General features: G+C 37.0%; 1 protein-coding gene across 3 annotated transcripts in view; it reads right to left on the bottom strand.

Annotated features, from left to right (window-relative positions):
- Positions 1-365: 365 nt before the first annotated feature.
- The window catches only part of LOC128016637 (uncharacterized), a 28,984-nt gene continuing 10,223 nt past the window's right edge, over positions 366-19,126 (bottom strand). The window contains exons 2-4 of one of the 3 annotated variants that reach the window (XM_052601307.1): positions 15,015-15,171; positions 7,355-7,407; positions 366-2,833 (exon numbers count right to left, since the gene is read on the bottom strand). In XM_052601307.1, the coding sequence (XP_052457267.1) occupies positions 2,101-2,833; positions 7,355-7,386 (765 nt within the window). In that variant the 5' untranslated portion in view covers positions 7,387-7,407; positions 15,015-15,171 and the 3' untranslated portion in view covers positions 366-2,100. Of the gene's footprint in view, positions 2,834-7,354; positions 7,408-10,786; positions 14,926-15,014; positions 15,172-19,126 lie in introns of those variants that run through there. The other 2 variants (XM_052601308.1, XM_052601306.1) reach the window with 2 other exon arrangements.

Genomic DNA, 19,126 nt, shown 5'->3' with positions numbered 1-19,126 from the left:
ATGAAAGGATTAAGACGAAAATGTTTTAAAACCTTACCAGTTTGTTAGTTCTCTTATAATCCATTACAGCATACAAAACAATCGTAGCAAAATGGCAGCAGCTGCGTTTGTATGAAACGAGAGAGAAAGTCTGCGATACCAGGATGACATAATTTAACAATTGTATGCCATTTTAATTTTGGTTTTAATATTTTATAAGCTAAATAATTGCAAAGCTTAAATTTTCACTAAGATTGAATACAAATGTACAAGCAAATCATGAAAAAGTGAGAGGTATCAAAACAGCTGACTACGAAAGAGAAAAGACAAAAAGAGTTTGAAATGGACTACAGTACTAAAGGAAGAAATCATTTTTAAACACTTCATTACTCAAGCCATTTAATTGTTGCATATGATATTATACCCAGTCCAAGGTGGCTTATGTTCACACTCATAATATAAAATGGTGCATAACATCTGTATCATGTTTTAGTATTTTGTCATGAGACATTTGCAGAATTGTATACAAACCTCACAATTCCCAATATCTGATCTCTTTGGGTTTCAGCACAATATAGCAGTCATAGACTTCAGGAGAGTGGCCAGTGAGGGCTGGAGGGAGATATCATTAGGTTATATAAAAGGCCCTACAGCATCATTATCCACAAGACAGAAATGTCAACAGATTACATCGCAAGTCTTATGATCAAGCACATTGTTTTTATTTTCCACTGGTTCATGTGACAATTCTGTCCTCTGGTAAAAGCAGAAAGAATGGAATATAAGCAGCAGATTCACTGTGAATTTGCACTGGATTCAAATCATTAAGTGGTCAAAATGTCATCATTAGAAAATAATTTCCTGTCAATCACATTTACTCAATAAAAGGTTTAGAAGACATGATTCTGACCAACACATAAAGTTCAACCAATGCATACTTGGTGAAATGTTTGGGAATACTCAATGACCTTCATAAAGGTATTAAAAAAATCTCTAGAAATGTCTGCATGAGAAATATGAGTGTCATAGGGTACAATTAAATGAGTAGTTTTCTTTTTCATCAGGCCTCTGATAGTTAACCAGGACTAGTTATGAATACAGAATACAGCCAGTATACAGCATCAACTACCTTCACTGGCCTGATTCCTCAACCCGTTACAGTTTTTAAAACGTATAAAGTGCAACATGAACATAAATATACAAGGATAAATCTCATGAAATCTACCATGAAAGGCTCATATTTCATAATCTAAAGGAAAAAAATGATTTTTTTTTTTTTGCACTGTAATATTAAGATTCTTTGCAGTCACGATTTCATGCAATTCCCCCTCACATTTCAAACTAAATTTAAGAATTAAAAATACAGAATAAACTTGCATTTTATGCAAAATATTATTTCCTTTTTTAGCTTAGGTTTGAAATATATTTTCATGAGATTCACCACAATTATTGCTGTACATTTATGTGCTCTATGAGGGTACTGATTATGCATTCACAGTGTAACAAGCAAGAAATATCATATAGATCTGTTGAGACTGAATTAACTTGATTCTCTAAAAGTACAATAAGCACAGAAGTACCTTACACCAGGACACTGGCTTATTTGTTTTTCACCACTTTTTTTATAGAAAATATATGAAAATAGTTGTTATGTAGTGCTTAGATTGATTTAGCCCCACCTCCAAACAGATATTACAGAAGAAAGGTACTTTCATTATATTATGGAGCAGAAATAATATTCGACAATAAGAAATGGAGCTTACTTCATTTTGATGCTGTGTACACAACAGCACTGAGGAAATTCACGCAACAGTACTTTCTGTTTGGTCTGACAACTGAGTTTGTCCATGCCTCTGAATCACACAGATGACCTTCATTTGCTTAAGTAAGTCTCATAAGTGGTACGTTTTTGTTGTGTAAACAGCCAGCAGTTCCTTTTATCTAGTATTCATTAGATTTTTTTATTTTCTATTCAAAATAAAAGTAACTACAGACAGGTTGCAGGAAAGCTTCATGTCATGAGAACAACTATTTGGCTGTATTCAAATATGAAGGGTGAGCGCGAGAGCGAGTATGGAAATCTCCCTTGTAGTCACCATTAACTAGTGCGTCACCTGACTGTCACTCTGAATCCTCTCCCGCAGTTGCAGCATCGAGAGCGGCCAAGGCCTCTGCTACCATTGAGTCTGTGATGCTCACACAATCGATCTCTTTCCCTCTCTCTTGCTCTCCTCTCATGATTGAGGGTTCTTCCTTTTCTCTGTCCTCTATCATGAGCTTTGTGTCTGCTGAGGAGAGGCTCGTACTGCTGGTGTGTATGTCCACAGACAGCACACTCTCCTCATCGGCCGTGTCCGGACTACCGGCCAGCCTGCTCTTCCTGTCCCCATCTTCATCCTCCTGTCCATAGGGATATCCATCCGATCCCTCTGTCCCATCTGTTATACCTCCGCTGCCAAGCCCAGAGTCTCGGAATCGGTCCACTCGTTTGCCTGGTTCCGTTCCCAACAAAGACTGGTTCTGTATGGGTGAGTTGGTGTGTAAGGTGTGGGCGTCTTTTATGGGTGTCCCCTCGTTCTCGGGCTGGAGGATGTAAAGATTCGGGTCAATCTCTGCTGGGCTCGATAGGATCTGCTCGCCTGGAATGTTAGCATGGAGGCGGTTGATGTGGTTGTTGTCTATGTCGAGTTTGGTCGGACTGGGGTGGGTGCTGTATGCCAGGTTGTGGAAGCCCTGCTTCTTGTGAACGTGATCCACCTCCTCTGGAAATCTGTGAGATTGATACAGATAGCTGCTGCTGGGGTCCTGCTTCTGACCAGGAACTTCTACAGGAATTGAGGGGTCATGGATGTAACTGCAACAGAGAGGGGGTTGAGGAAAGGGTTTAATGATATGAACTTATGGTGGCCTTTTTAGTAGAAATTAATATTATAACCTGGTTAAGATTCAAATAAAGGTCAAACCCAGACATATTACAAAAAAATCTAATAACACTACAGCAAAGCTAGTGGTTGACAAATACATAAGCCTTGATGATATTTGCATTTTTTAATTATCACAAAGTTTCTGTTTGACTGATAAGTGTCAGAACAGGACTTTATTTTGTCCGCAATTTAGAATGCAAGTTCTTGAGCACAGACACACAGGAGCTCCCATTCTTCATTAGTTTACTGTAAAAAAACAATACTATAATAGGATTACAGAATCAAGTCAAAAAGTTGCTCTGTAAAGGATCAATTGGTTTATTTTGTGTGTATATATATATATATATTTACATTGATTCATTTTCATAATTAAAAATAAATTAAATTTCAACAATTGTTATGCATGTTGTTTACAATAATTAAACAGTGTGATATTGTATTTTCCAGCATCATCACAAGCTTACAACAAGAATGGGTAATCATCATATACTGTATATATCAGCATTATATTATTTATTGGCCACCCTGTTCTCTCTAATGATATCAGCATTGGCAATCAAATAATCACATACAGTTCAACCACTAATCATTCAACCGCTAAACTCAGTGATGTAAGCCCATCCAAATACATATTACCCTGCTTCCTTTTTTCCATTGGCTTTTTGATTACTCCAGAATTGTATTCCTTTTTAAGTCTAAATACAATAGCCAGAGGAGAAAATCTAAAGCTAGGATAAAAATGTATGAAACCATGACTGCATGACCTCAATGTGACCAATCTAAGATTCTGACAACTTATTTCAATCTTTAAAATCTACAAGATGGAAATTATAAAGGAAGATTATAAACAGTGAGGCTGTAAAAGAAGAATAGAGCAAGAGTAGATGAGTTTTCATTTATGAATTGGTTTTACCCAAATCACAAAGATGCATGTAACATTTTCCCAAATGCAACAAAACTCTTTAATTTGCTAAATTCTCAGTTGTACTTGATATGTTTAGTTCCAAACTGATAACTGCTGAGTAATTCAAACAAAGCAAATGCAAATGCCCTAATTGTTTAAACATTCACCTCAATTACAACAATTATAAAAGAGGAGAGGAGGGGAAATGCAAAGAATAAGAACAAGAATGAGAAGGTGAGAAGGAAGTGTAGGGAGAAGAACAGTGAAAGAGAAGGAGATGAGGGGAGAAGATGACCGGGTGTAAGAAGAGGAGAAGGAGCAAGAAAGGATATAGGAAGAGAAGAAGAATAGAGGGAGATGAGACGGGGATGATATAATGAAAAAGAAGAAAAATGTAAGAAGACATGAACAAGGATAAGGAACGTGACTGCAGGATGAAAAAAAATGAAAAAAATAAAAATAAAACATCACAGAACAACACCAACAATGCCTCAAAGAAATTCAGCAAAGAATAATACAGGCCAAACAACAATTTCAGAATATTCCCCAATGAATTCATATCATAACTGCACGTGTTCTAAGAAGAAATTCCATCCATATGAAGCAAGTAAACAACATGAAGAGTTCAGACAAATTGAAAGAGTTGTGTTTCCAAGTGTTCAGGTATGTGTCTGCCACACAATTACTGTATTAGACTTTTACTGCAAATACAGAGTTATGTATTTCATGGGGATTATGTATCCATATACTATTACACTTTGGGAAAAACTCATGTGTCTCTAAGCCTAGTGATGTCTCAAAGTGGGTATTCAAAGTTCTGCAACAGTTTCAGTGTCAAGTTTATAATCAATGCCACTGTGAAACCACTGCAAAATTGTACCTTCTGTACTTTTTCCTTTAGAGGATTTTGGAGCTTGGTAGCACTGCAACTCATTGTAGCTGTATGTTGATGAAGCTGGCTTCAGCGTCAAAAAAAACAAACAAAAAAATACAGAGACAAGGAAGGATTGTGATTGCCCATCATTCCACAGTCAATGTCAGTGTCACAAATTCAGCCACTGGTGTTGTGGTTCACAATGTTGTCTTAAGCACATACAACACTGAAAGGCTCCTACATATTTTAAACTCCCTCAATGAAATCCTGTTACCACAGATCAAATGAATCAAATTTTTTTAGTTTTTTTGGAACATTTCACAATTTAGCACTGGTGTGAGAGTGGGTTGAACATCACCCATGTTTCAGGATGGTGTTCCTTCCACCATATCCTCCTTTCCTCCTTTACATCATTTAGATGAAGAGTTCTTCTCCCCTTGAAAATGAAAAGTGTATGATCACAGTCCTTTACAACCGAAAAAAAGTCTTTTTCAAGCAGAAATTTACATTATTTTGAATAATTTGAGTTTTTCCATGACTGACTTCAGATTCAGTCACAACCCCCCTCCCACAAAAACAAACAAACAAAACAAAAACATGTAAAATCTAAATGTGGTTGGACTATTTCTGTCAAAACCCTTCTGTATAACAATCTGCAATAAACAAATAAATATTCAAAAGTCTGTAAACAACAAACCATCATTCCTAATCTCCATCTATATAAATTCCGTCTGGTTGTCAATTTCATCAAAATTTATAAAATGCTGTTTCTCTTTTGGCTTCTACTGGAAACTGATGTGCACAGGACATTTGAATGCACTCCTAATTTGCATAGCACAGGCAAAGGCCCTTCCTGACGGAAGCACAACCAGTGTAGCGAAACCACATTTGAAATGACAAACAGGTCTAGCAGTGATAACATCATATTGTGTCTTCTTTCCTCTTTCAGGGATATTTTTTTCAACTCAACAAATCAACACAATATTTATATTTCTATATTTTCACCAAATTACACAACAAACAGGTATTAAATAAGGAAAGTGTGAATCCAACATAAGAATGAGAGACACAAATCCCAGCTTGTGTTTCAGGATGGATAAAGTTTCAGGATGGATAAAGTGGAATTTCCCTCTCTACCTGGCAGGATGAGAAATTTTACCTTTAGTAAACATCGCCCCCATTAAACAACACATACCTCCTAGCAGTGCAAGGCATTTTTGCCTGGTAAAAGTTGCAACAGAGTAAAATGCTAATGTTTATTAGCAGCAAGATCTGACATAATCCAAGAAAAGCCTGGGAACTCACATTCTATTCACCCTGAACAGGTTCTCGGATTATATACTGTTCCTGGGGGAATGTGTTTGAAAATGTGTAACTTTTCAGCTTACATTGCCCACAACCATTTGCGCAACGTAAAAAGGAGGTTTTGTGATGTCTGAATATTACTTCAAGGGTTCCTGGAGGGCCTCCTCTCTTTAGATATTTACCCAGCTCCAAATACCTGAGGTTTCTTGTTATTGTGAAGACCTTGGCTGCTTTTACACTTGGCATTAACGTGTGATCACCATGATCCGATCAAGCAGATTGGATCATCAGTCAATCAGAGAACGGCACGTTTACATTTGGCAACATCAACTGACTTTTCTATCTGGATAACCGATCGGATCTGTCTTTCCCATGCAATATTTAAATAAGTCAACAGAGAATGGCCTGGTGCAAAGTCAACCTTTGCTGTGCGGTGGGTTTTCTTTTGAAAAGCATTTTCAGTCGCGGTACATTTTAGAAGTCAAAGAGAAGTGTAGGAGTCTCATTAGCGCTCCACACAGGTGTCCTCCGTCTTTTTTTCTGAAAGTTTGCGAGAGAAGGCATGATGTCGACCTGTAAATGCAGACACGATAACTGAATTGCATTTACATTACACTGAGATCCGATCACAATGCGTCCTTGACTACCTCTGGACCAGGACATGCTGATCGGATAACATTCTAATCAGAAGTGCGTTTACATTTGTCGTTTCAATGTGTATGTGCACAACATCCTGATATAGGTTGCGTGTTAATGCCAAGTGTAAACACAGATCTCGATTATCCGGTTCAGGTGTGTTTGATTAGGGTTACGGACAAATTCTGCAAGATTTGTTGGAGCAGGATTGGACACACTTGCAAGTAGGTAAAATTGAGCCTTTCTTACTAATCACTCAGAATTATGTACTTTTTCCTCATCACCAGTAGATATAAATTAAAATGCGTGGGTGTTGTTCATCAGATTTGCCACAAAGCCAATCAGACTACACACTAATGTTAAATGCCAAAAGAAAGCATGTATTTGTAGAATGTGCACGAGGCAATCTTAGAGCTCAAACTAAGCCCAGAAGTGTGACATTCTGAGCAATTAAAGGGCGGTTTGAGAGTGTTAAATAAACTCCCTCCACCAAAACAACCCACATAAATATCGAAGTGAAAGATACAAACTAAAATCAAATGTCTATTGACAGAGATCAGAGCAGTCCTGGCAGACTGAATCACAACCAAAAACTGATCCAAGGTCAGTTTTAGAGAGACTACAGTCTGACTGTGCTGTTGAACAACAGCAGTTATGTGAGAAATATCTAGGATCTTCAAGATAGAATACTTGAGAATAAAGAATTTCTACTATTTATATGTTCTGTCTTACCTTTTTATCATCCTACAGCAACTGCAACCCATCTGGACAGTTGTGTAGAAAACCTGTGGAAAGGCAAAACCGGTTAGAGATACCATGTAGAATATTCTGTGGAATGAAATGTAGAAATAAAGAAGTTACATTTATTAAAAAGGTATTTTAAGAATCCAGAGCTGGGCTGCTGAATCAATGCTTAGGAGAGTGAATTAAACAAAAGACTATTCAGTAACTGTGCTAATTCTTCACCTCAGCTGTTGGAACATGTGTATGTGATCAAGGTTATATCTGTGTAAACAGACGGGAACTGAGAAACTCAAAGAAATCTTATACTCAAGAATAAACCATGTTTGCCAACAATTGTGAACCATTGCAGATCATCTTTACAAGTGGACCTAGGTACATTTCACTTGTGCATACCAATCAAATGAACCAAAACTTGGGTCAGGGTTTTTTTTTTTCACCATCTCAAGACAGCACACATTACATGTATTCATTAAGCTGACACTTTTATCCAAAGCAACTTACAATTGCTATATATATGTCAGAGTCACACGCCTCTGAAGCAACTAGGGGTTAAGTGTCTTGCTCAGGGACACATTGGTGTCTCACAGTGGATTTGAACCCGAATCTCTCACACCAAAGGCATGTGTCCTTATCCACTACGCTAACATCACCACCAACGTAACTCAATGTCAGACAGGCAGAGAAGCATTATGATTGGTTAATTTGTTCATATTCTCTTGTGTTGTTAACAAAGACACAGGCATGATCTATCAGAACAGCTATATCAATGATATCTGCCAGGCCTTAGAGACAATTTGTTTGGTTTTCTATTGACATGGCATATGGAGTTAACTTGACATATGCAATTGTCAGGAATGTGGCTTCAGGACACAATGACAGTCACAAGTGTTTGTGACATTCTGGATTACACCTCACAGTGGCTATTCAAATAAAATGTCATTAATACATCCTTATTTTGTGAATAGCAACAAAGATGTATTAACCTTTCCATGGTCTGTCGTGCCATTTCAGGCATTTTGGCATTTCTTGTGCTCTTTTTATGAGCAAGTAGCCTTGTAAATAATTTATGGTTATGTCTGAGTAAAGATCCATCTAATAGGACAAAGACACTCCCAGACTCCCTCTATTTCTCCTGAGACAGAAAGCAGCACGGAAAACAGTCCCCTTACGTGTCCCAATGTGTAAGAGACTAACAAACATATAAAGCTAAAAGAGTAATGCAGGAGAAACCAGTTTAATTACAATGTGGAGATCATTTGCATCAGTGTTCTTTTGATATGCTTTTATTTCAGTTTAAGTAATTGTGTGATTTTGTCATTTTATTAGTTTATGCTTTTTATTATTTCTAATTAGTTTGAATTTATGTTTATTTCCGTTTCATAAATTTCAGTACTTACTGTAAAACTTAACCATTATTTTGCAAGGCAACATTTCAAATTTTCCTTTAGTTAGCCCATTTTTTATGCAATATTTATATATTTTTTTATTTCAATTAATAATATTAACCATATTATTTTGTACTACTTTGAATACTTTTTAGTTAACAGTACTGATTTATACAACATTACCAAATAATGTTGTCTATCAAGGGTAAAAAAAATAATCTGAACCAGAATTGAATGCAAATGAATGTTTAAAGTTTAGTTTTAAGGAAGCAAGAACTACCTACATCATTCATTCTTGGCAATACATGTGTTGAAACTAAGATAAATAAGAGAAAATTTAACAAGTATATCAAGTTGGAAAAATTCAAAACACACTGCATTTAGAATAGACAACAACATAAACTCATGCCAACAAACCCTCTTTTAGTTATTTTTAGTCTATATGATGTCTGTATGTAAAATAAAAATAAAAATGTATTGTCTGATTCAATAAATATACAAAATATTTACAAAATAGATTTATACTAAAGTAATCCTAAAACTCAGTTTCTTGTGTGGTTAATCTATAATGTGACAACACAATTGTATTCAGAATATAAGTCATGTTTACTTCATGCAGTAAATATTTTTTTTTTTTTACTTTTAACGAACCATTACGTACATATTTCCCATCTTGCAGTGGGAGTCCCTAAAACGAGAACAAAATCTTTCTGTTCATCGACTACCCGCGTCGTCTTCAGGAATTGTTATTGGTTTGTTTCTCTCAAGTCTGCATTCGATGCATCCTCAATATTAAGAACTCATCCATGCCATTTTTTATTAGTTTTATATTGTATTTTATTTTTTATATTTTTTTATTTTTTATTTGTATTCATTCCAGATTTAGTATTTTAAATTAAACTTATTTCAGGTTAGCTTAGGTGCCATCTAATTTCACTTTAATGTAGTTTTTTAAATTATTGTTTATTAGTTTTCTTTATTTTACTTCAGTTTTATTTCAGTTAATGAAACTTAAGGGGTAATTTGCTGCCTGCAAAAAAAAAAAATAATAATAAATTTGAAACAGGACCTATACGTGACTAGAGAAAACAAAAATGGGCTGTGGTGTTCCCTTTTGCCAAAACTTCAACACCCATAATGCAATTCTAATTTTGTCACCGCCCCTTTGTCAATCCAATGGTCCATGTGTGGGAATACAAAGATATATACGTTTGATCCGTAGTTTTTATCAAAAAGCTTGCAGGATGACGCAAAATGGTGCATTTTGCACAATCTGATGGACTTCTACTGACAAACAGTCAGTCATATCTGGGTGCAGGTAACATGGAAAAAGAGTATACATTGTTAATTTACAGTGGGTATAGAAAAGACACACAGTCAACTATGGGCACCCATCAAAAGATATATGGGATAAAGTTGTGGAAAGTCACAAGTCATGAGATGGATAAAACAACATTTCAATGGCTTTATCGAAGCACCATGAAGTCTAATATTAAGAAGTGGAAGGTGTTTGGTAGAACACAGGCCCTCCCTGGATCAGGACTTCTCTCCAAGCTGGATGAAAGAGCCTGGATGAAACTGGCCAGAGAGGTGACCAAGAGGCAACTCTGAAGCAGTTGCAAGAATTAATGACAAAGAAGTATCACTGTGTGCACGTGACATCAATATCACAAATTCTTCACAGATATGGCTTGAATGGGAGGTTTGCAAGAAAAGAAAGGCCACATGCAGTCAGACTGAGCTTTGCCAAATCACACCTTGAAGATTCTTAGGAAGATGAGACTAAAATTTTATTATTTGGCCTCAACATCCTTTATTATAATTATAAATCTAATACAGCTCAGCATCCAAATAACAGCATTCCTCCAGTAAAGCATGGAGGTGGTAATATCCTGATGTGAAGAGAGGGTCGGGGCAGAGAGCCATGGGAATGGAGCAAGGCTGATGGAATGAATGATAATGAGCAACACCTGCACCACTCAACATCTTGAGTCCCACGGAGGAGCTCTGCAAGGATAAATGGGGAAGTAATCAATCAATCAATCACCTTTATTTATATAGTGCTTTAAACAAAATACATTGCGTCAAAGCACTGAACAACATTCATTTGGAAAACAGTGTCTCAATAATGCAAAATGAAAGTTAAAGGCAGTTCATCATTGAATTCAGTGATGTCATCTCTGTTCAGTGGAAATAGTGTCTGTTTTTACTTGCAATCAAGTCAATGATATCGCTGTAGATGAAGTGACCCCAACTAAGCAAGCCAGAGGCGACAGCGGCAAGGAACCGAAACTCCATCGGTGACAGAATGGAGAAAAAAACCTTGGGAGAAACCAGGCTCAGTTGGGGGGTCAGTTCTCCTCTGACCAGACGAAAACCAGTAGTTCAATTCCAGGCTGCAGCAAAGTCAGATTGTGCAGAAGAATCATCTGTTTCCTGTGGTCTTGTCCCGGTGGTCGTCTGAGACAAGGTCTTTACAGGGGATCTGTATCTGGGCTCTAGTTGTCCTGGTCTCCGCTGTCTTTCAGGGCAGTAGAGGTCCTTTCTAGGTGCTGATCCACCATCTGGTCTGGATACGTACTAGATTCGGGTGACTGAAGTGACCCTCTGATCTGGACACAGACTGGATCTCGTGGCCACGGTGACCTCGGAACAAGAGAGAAACAGACAAATATTAGCGTAGATGCCATTCTTCTAATGATGTAGAAAGTACGGTGTTATGTGAAGTGTTTCCGGTTCCGGTATACCTAATTAATGCAGCCTAAAAATCCTTTAACGGATTTGGATATTAAAAGCATATTAGTATGTTATGTGTATGCCAGGTTAAAGAGATGGGTCTTTAATCTAGATTTAAACTGCAAGAGTGTGTCTGCCTCCCGAACAATGTTAGGTAGGTTATTCCAGAGTTTAGGCGCCAAATAGGAAAAGGATCTGCCGCCCGCAGTTGATTTTGATATTCTAGGTATTATCAAATTGCCTGAGTTTTGAGAACGTAGCGGACGTAGAGGAGTATAATGTAAAAGGAGCTCATTCAAATACTGAGGTGCTAAACCATTCAGGGCTTTATAAGTAATAAGCAATATTTTAAAATCTATACGATGTTTGATAGGGAGCCAGTGCAGTGTGGACAGGACCGGGCTAATATGGTCATACTTCCTGGTTCTAGTAAGAACTCTTGCTGCTGCATTTTGGACTAGCTGTAGTTTGTTTACCAAGCGTGCAGAACAACCACCCAATAAAGCATTACAATAGTCTAACCTAGAAGTCATAAATGCATGGATTAACATTTCTGCATTTGACATTGAGAGCATAGGCCGTAATTTAGATATATTTTTGAGATGGAAAAATGCAGTTTTACAAATGCTAGAAACGTGGCTTTCTAAGGAAAGATTGCGATCAAGTAGCACACCTAGGTTCCTAACTGATGACGAAGAATTGACAGAGCAACCATCAAGTCTTAGGGAGTGTTCTAGGTTATTACAAGCGGAGTTTTTAGGCCCTATGATTAACACCTCTGTTTTTTCTGAATTTAGCAGTAAGAAATTACTCGTCATCCAATTTTTTATATCGACTATGCATTCCATTAGTTTTTCAAATTGGCGTGTTTCACCAGGCTGCGAGGAAATATAGAGCTGCGTATCATCAGCATAACAGTGAAAGCTAACACCATGTTTCCTGATGATATCTCCCAAGGGTAACATATAAAGCGTGAAGAGTAGCGGCCCTAGTACTGAGCCTTGAGGTACTCCATACTGCACTTGTGATCGATATGATACATCTTCATTCACTGCTACGAACTGATGGCGGTCATATAAGTACGATTTAAACCATGCTAATGCACTTCCACTGATGCCAACAAAGTGTTCAAGTCTATGCAAAAGAATGTTGTGGTCAATTGTGTCAAACGCAGCACTAAGATCCAATAAAACTAATAGAGAGATACACCCACGATCAGATGATAAGAGCAGATCATTTGTAACTCTAAGGAGAGCAGTCTCAGTACTATGATATGGTCTAAATCCTGACTGGAAATCCTCACATATACCATTATTCTCTAAGAAGGAATATAATTGTGAGGATACCACCTTTTCTAGTATCTTGGACAGAAAAGGGAGATTCGAGATTGGTCTATAATTAACAAGTTCTCTGGGGTCAAGTTGTGGCTTTTTTATGAGAGGCTTAATAACAGCCAGTTTGAAGGTTTTGGGGACATATCCTATATAGTATAGTAGAGAATGAGTGGAACTGTTCCTCAGGGGGTCTATTGTGCACTGTCTGATATGATACGGTAGCTGACGGCTGAATGGTTGAAATTTTATCTCTAATAGTATCGATTTTAGAAGTAAAGTAGTTCATAAAGTCATTACTGTTGTGGTGTTGGGAAATGTCAACACTTGTTGAGGCTTTATTTTTCATTAATTTAGCCACTGTATTGAATAAATACCTGGGGTTATCTTTGTTTTCTTCTAAAAGAGAAGAAAAGTAATCAGATCTAGCAGTTTTTAATGCTTTTCTATAGGATATGCTACTTTCCCGCCAAGCAATACGAAATACCCCTAGTTTTGTTTTCCTCCAGCTGCGCTCCATTTTTCGGGCTGCTCTCTTTAGGGTGCGAGTATGCTCATTATACCATGGTGTCAAACTGTTTTCCTTAACCTTCCTTAAGCGTAAAGGAGCAACTGTATTTAAAGTGCTAGAAAAGAGAGAGTCCATAGTTTCTGTTACATCATCAAGTTGTTCTGAGGTTTTGGATATGCTAAGGAATTCGGATACATCAGGAAGATAACTTAAAAAGCAGTCTTTTGTGGTAGAAGTGATGGTTCTTCGATACTTGTAACAAGAAGTAGGATTTACAATTTTGGCTATATGAAGTTTACATAGAACTAAATAATGATCTGAGATATCATCACTTGGCTGAATAATTTCAACACTATCAACATCAATTCCATGTGACAGTATTAAATCTAGAGTATGATTTCGACAATGAGTAGGTCCTGAAACATGTTGTCTAACACCAATAGAGTTCAGAATGTCTATAAATGCTGATCCCAATGCATCTTTTTCATTATCGACATGGATATTAAAATCACCAACTATTAAGACTTTATCTGCAGCCAGAACTAACTCGGATGTAAAATCACCAAACTCTTTAATAAAGTCTGTATGGTGGCCTGGTGGCCTGTATACAGTAGCCAGTACAAACATAACAGGGGATTTATCATTAACATTGGTTTCTCTGGATAATGTTATATGAAGCACCATTACTTCAAACGAGTTATACTTGAAGCCTGCCCTCTGAGAAATCCTGAAAACGTTGTTATAAATTGAAGCAACTCCTCCCCCTTTGCCTTTTAGACGCGGCTCGTGTTTATAACAATAATCTTGGGGGGTGGACTCATTTAAAATAATGTAATCATCAGGTTTTAGCCAAGTTTCTGTCAAACAGAGCACATCTATATTATGATCAGTTATCATATTATTTACAAAAAGTGTTTTTGTAGAAATGGATCTGATATTCAATAAGCCAATCTTTATCATTTGTTTATCCATATTGCATTTGTTTTTTATTTGTTGAACCTCAATTAAATTGTTAACCTTAACTTGGTTTGGACGTTTTTTGTATTTTCTAGTTCGGGGAACAGACACAGTCTCTATAGTGTGATATCTAGGTGAAAGAGTCTCTATGTGCTGAGAATTAACTGACCTCTGTGACGGGAGGCAGCTAGCAGACGGTCGGTTTAGCCAGTCTGTCTGCTTCCTGACCTGGGCCCCAGTTAGTCAAGTATAAACACTAAGACTATGTGCCATATTTCTAGACAGAAGAGCAGCACCACCCCAGGAGGGATGAAGACCATCTCTTTTAAACAGGTCAGGTCTGCCCCAAAAGCTCGTCCAATTGTCTATGCAACCTATGTTATTCTGTGGGCAACAAAGTAACAAAGTAACAAAAGTAAAGGACGAGAGAGGACCAGGCCTGAACTATTTATGTTGTTTTGGTTCTGTTTGTGCATGGCAGTCATCTGTGTGGAACTGTCACACTATTTTCAGTTTTGTGTTTATTTTGTTATTAAATTTATGTTTAAATGTTCGCCGGTTCCTGCCTCCTTCGTCCCTTAACTACGAACTTTGCTACACCTGTCATGAGGGTGTTTCTCTGCAGCAGGGATTAGAACACTTGTCAGGATAGAAGAAAAAATACAGTCAAATTCTTGTGAAAATCTGCTGCCCTCTGCCAGAAAGTTGTCAATAGGAAGAAGGTTTACCTTCCAACATGACAATGACCCAAAGCACACAGCAAAACTGAGCACACAGTGGTTGATGGAGAAGAAGGTGAATGTCCTTGTATGGCCTAGTCAGAGCCCAGACTTAGACTGTAGTCCACAAACAGTCACCATCAAATTTAATTGAACTTGAGCAGTTCTGCAAAGAAGAACGGGCAAATATTACAAAGCCTATATGTGCAAATTTAGTAGAGACAAATCCCAACACACTAAAGGCTGTAAATAAAGCAAAAGATGGTTCAACAAAAATAATGATTATTTTTCTCAGTGATTGTTTTTTTTATTTTCATTTTTTATTTTTTCTGAAATGTTAATGTTATATATTTCACTTGGATTTTATAAGTTGTAGAGTAAATACAGATGAATAAAACAAAAACTGTGTCCGTTTTCAGTTCAGGCATTAAAGAAACAACATTTTAAAGGGGGGGGGGGGGATTCTTTTCTATACCCACTGAACATATTTCTGAATTAAAACAGCTAAACTTATTCTTTAAATCTACAGTGAATTCCATCACTAACCATGGACTTATAAAACACATTACAGTTTTTACTGAACAGTCTCAACAAAGATAACCAGAAGATTAACAGATTGCTAGAGAATTTGATATGAAGTTAAAATGAATGGCATATCCAGGACTCTATATCGAAATAACTGAAATGTTCCATTTGGAGAAAAGTGATTCCTGGAGAGATTACTGGACATTGCAGGCTGAAACTGAGGCAGATTGAAATCCGAGCTATACTGTATGCCACTGGCAGACATTTCGCCATTGGAATAAATTGGAGAAAGGAATTTCTCATCACTATAGAATGTGCGCCCTCCAGCTCAGCTTTCTGGCCTGCACTTTGAAAGTGACAAATGCTTAATCTCCTGCAACAAAATGAAGGGACTTTTCCATTTCTCAGCCCTTAACCTACTCAAGACACACACACACACACATATGCATACATAAGGCACTAGCATTAAATCATAGACTTATGTATTTAAGCTCAAAGGCAGACACACACACACACACACACACACACACACACATGCACACACATGCACACATACACACACACACGCACACACTTTTTAGAAGGTGCCTTACTCTGAGCATTACTGAAATGTTTAAATCCCTTCAACTGGTTCAGTTGCAGTGTGTGTGCCAACACAAACCTACACACATGCAGCTGTCTTCCACAGCCAAGATAAACAAACGCACAAGCCACTAATGGTTAATTTCCTTTTCATTTGTTAAGAACAAAGTGAAGCAAACAGTCTACTGGTGTAGACCAGTGTCAAGAGATAATTAGAGCTATCAATGACCAGCTGATTTCACTTCATCACACACTGCTCTGACACACTGAAATCTTCTCAGATACTTGTAAAACGTTGCCACCTTCCTGTTTTCTTTTTAGTCCTGCTTCATAGAAATGAGCATATAATTGGATGTTTGACCTTTCCACAATCGCACTAGTTTAATTTGTAGAGTTGGGGTACTCGAACTTGGACTCGGACTCGAGTCCGGACTCGAGTCCAATTTTGAATGAACTCGGACTTGTCACGCACTCGGGTGAATTTGTACTCGGACTTGACACGGACTTGAACATTTTGGACTCGGAAAATATTCAGAGTACAGTCGAGTCCGCGTCACGTGTAACAATAAAACCAGCATAAAATTGAAGTGATAAATTAATGAATGTCTCCCCTTCTGTCATTTTACTGCACCACACCGGCAGGCAGAAGTCTCATGCTTGCAGACGAAACACACGCACCACTCACTGGATATCAATGTGGATTAGTGATGGGAAGCTCGATTCTTTTCCGCGAACCGGTTCTTTCGGACGGTTTGATTCAATAAACCGGTTGAAAAAAAAAAACAGTTCACCTGATACATAATCCATTGCGATGTATTTGTTATTAAATGAACTAACGTTTCGTCAGATTGCCCTTCATTCAAGCCCTCGGTTTACCCGCACTCATTACATTAGCACAAAATCAGTTCAGAATCAATCACCAAAAGAATCAGTTCGGTTCAGACGCGCTGTGAGTCAGTCGGCTTCATGCTGAATCACGAATGCGCAGTATCATCAGCTCCTCGGTTCTCGAATCGGACGCGTTCGAAAGAAACGGTTTTCGGTTCAGTGTACTGATGATCTGAAAACTGATACAACCGGTTCTTGACTCGAGAACGAGAATCAATCAAAACCCGGGTAGGAAAATCTGACAGGGTAGGATAAAATGTCAGGACACCGGCACATGCTGCAGTTCAGTATCATCAGCTGCTCTACTCGTGTCCATGTTCTGTTTACTACAAACTCAGTTTGTGAATCTGTCATCATTAACTATAAATACAGTACAGATATTTCATAAACCATCCCTTATTCATATTAAACATGTCTTTAGAGTCTTAATTATTGTCTAACTTCCCTGAAAACCCCTTTGGCCCATACATAATCTACAATATACAGATTAGAAACATGTAGCCCCTATCTTAAAAAAAAAAAAAAACGTATATATATATATATATATATATATATATATATATATATATATATATATATATATATATATATATATATATTTTTTTTTTTTTTTTATTATTATTATTATTATTATTTTTTTTATATATATAGTTTTATCACACTTTCCGATGTTTAACAAAATACTTGAAAACTTACACGCATGCGCAGTATCATCAGTTCATCGGTTCTCAAATCGGACGCCTCCGAAAGAAACGGTTTTCGGTTCAGTGTACTGGTGATCCGAAAACCGATGCAACCGACTACCAGAGACATCAGCAGCAACCAACAGATGCTGCAAAGCTCAGCATTGCAGGATTTGCAAGACCAGACCTGACCAAACAAGCAATGCAACTTTATGATGCAAGTTCTCCAAGACAACAAGAAATTCATAATGTCATCATTAAGGATCTCCTCATTGGCTGCACTTAATGTGGGGGAGAGGCATTAAATAACTGAAATGTCAACTTTAACTGGAGGACAATATAGTGTGATACAATAATAAAATAGGTTAATTTGTATTTTCATGCACTTGTAATACAATAAAACCTTTGAAAACTTTTTTGATAGGAAACTAGTTCTGTTGACATAAAATAAAAATGTTCAACGGCAATGACTAGATGTAACAGTGGTATTTTTTTTTTATTACATTTTTATATTGCCATTGGTTTAATGGGTTGAAAGGTTAAAATATTAATAGAATGTAAAAATGTACAATACCAATTTCTAATCTTTTTTAATTTAATTACTTTCTGGACTCGGGCGGACTCGACTCGGACTCGGCCTTTAAGAACTCGGACTTGAGTCCAACTCGGCCCCTTTTGGACTCGGACTCGGACTTGGACTCGATGTTTGTGGACTTGGTCTTGACTCGTACTCGACAAAGGTGGACTCGGACCCAACTCTATTAATTTGTCTACTATAAATGTATACATAGCCTACATGCATCACCCAAGAATTCTCTCACTATTTTCAATTTGTCTGAAAGTGATAAACATTTTCTCCCTAGTTTTGTTTCCACCACATATGAAACTATATTTTGTTTAAGGATATTTTAACTAAATGACATTTCAAACATTTTTGGAACAAAATAACAAACTCTTTCTTGTGAAAGGTAATTTCATAGCTAGCATTTCATGAATCCTACATCAAAACAATGGAATAATATTTCCTTTTTTTTCTTGATTGACAATGATGCACAACTGATTTATATTTTAATCATGTCTCATATTTCACTGACACTGTGTACTCCTTGATAACCAAGTACACTAACTTTTGCCAAAGCATCATTGGGGCAAGATGGTTGGTCTGGATGGAAATTACAGTCAGGGGACAAAATGTATATATAAAACTGGTAACCCCTTATTTTAAAGAACAATTATCTCTATTAACTGCATGCATATTACTAGCATATTGGATGTTTAATAGTATTTATAACTACCGTACGAACTATTAATAAGCAGCAAATTAGGAGTTTGAGGCAAAAGTTGTAGTTACTAGTTAGTTAATAGTAAGAACTGGACCTTAAATTGTGACCAAACACTTATACAATAATTTCACTAATTTCACTTTGTTTAGATCATCATAGT

The sequence above is a fragment of the Carassius gibelio genome, chromosome A7 (assembly GCF_023724105.1).
Source record: "Carassius gibelio isolate Cgi1373 ecotype wild population from Czech Republic chromosome A7, carGib1.2-hapl.c, whole genome shotgun sequence".
In the NCBI taxonomy this organism is placed as follows: domain Eukaryota; kingdom Metazoa; phylum Chordata; class Actinopteri; order Cypriniformes; family Cyprinidae; genus Carassius; species Carassius gibelio.
This window is presented reverse-complemented; position numbering and strand designations above follow the sequence as displayed.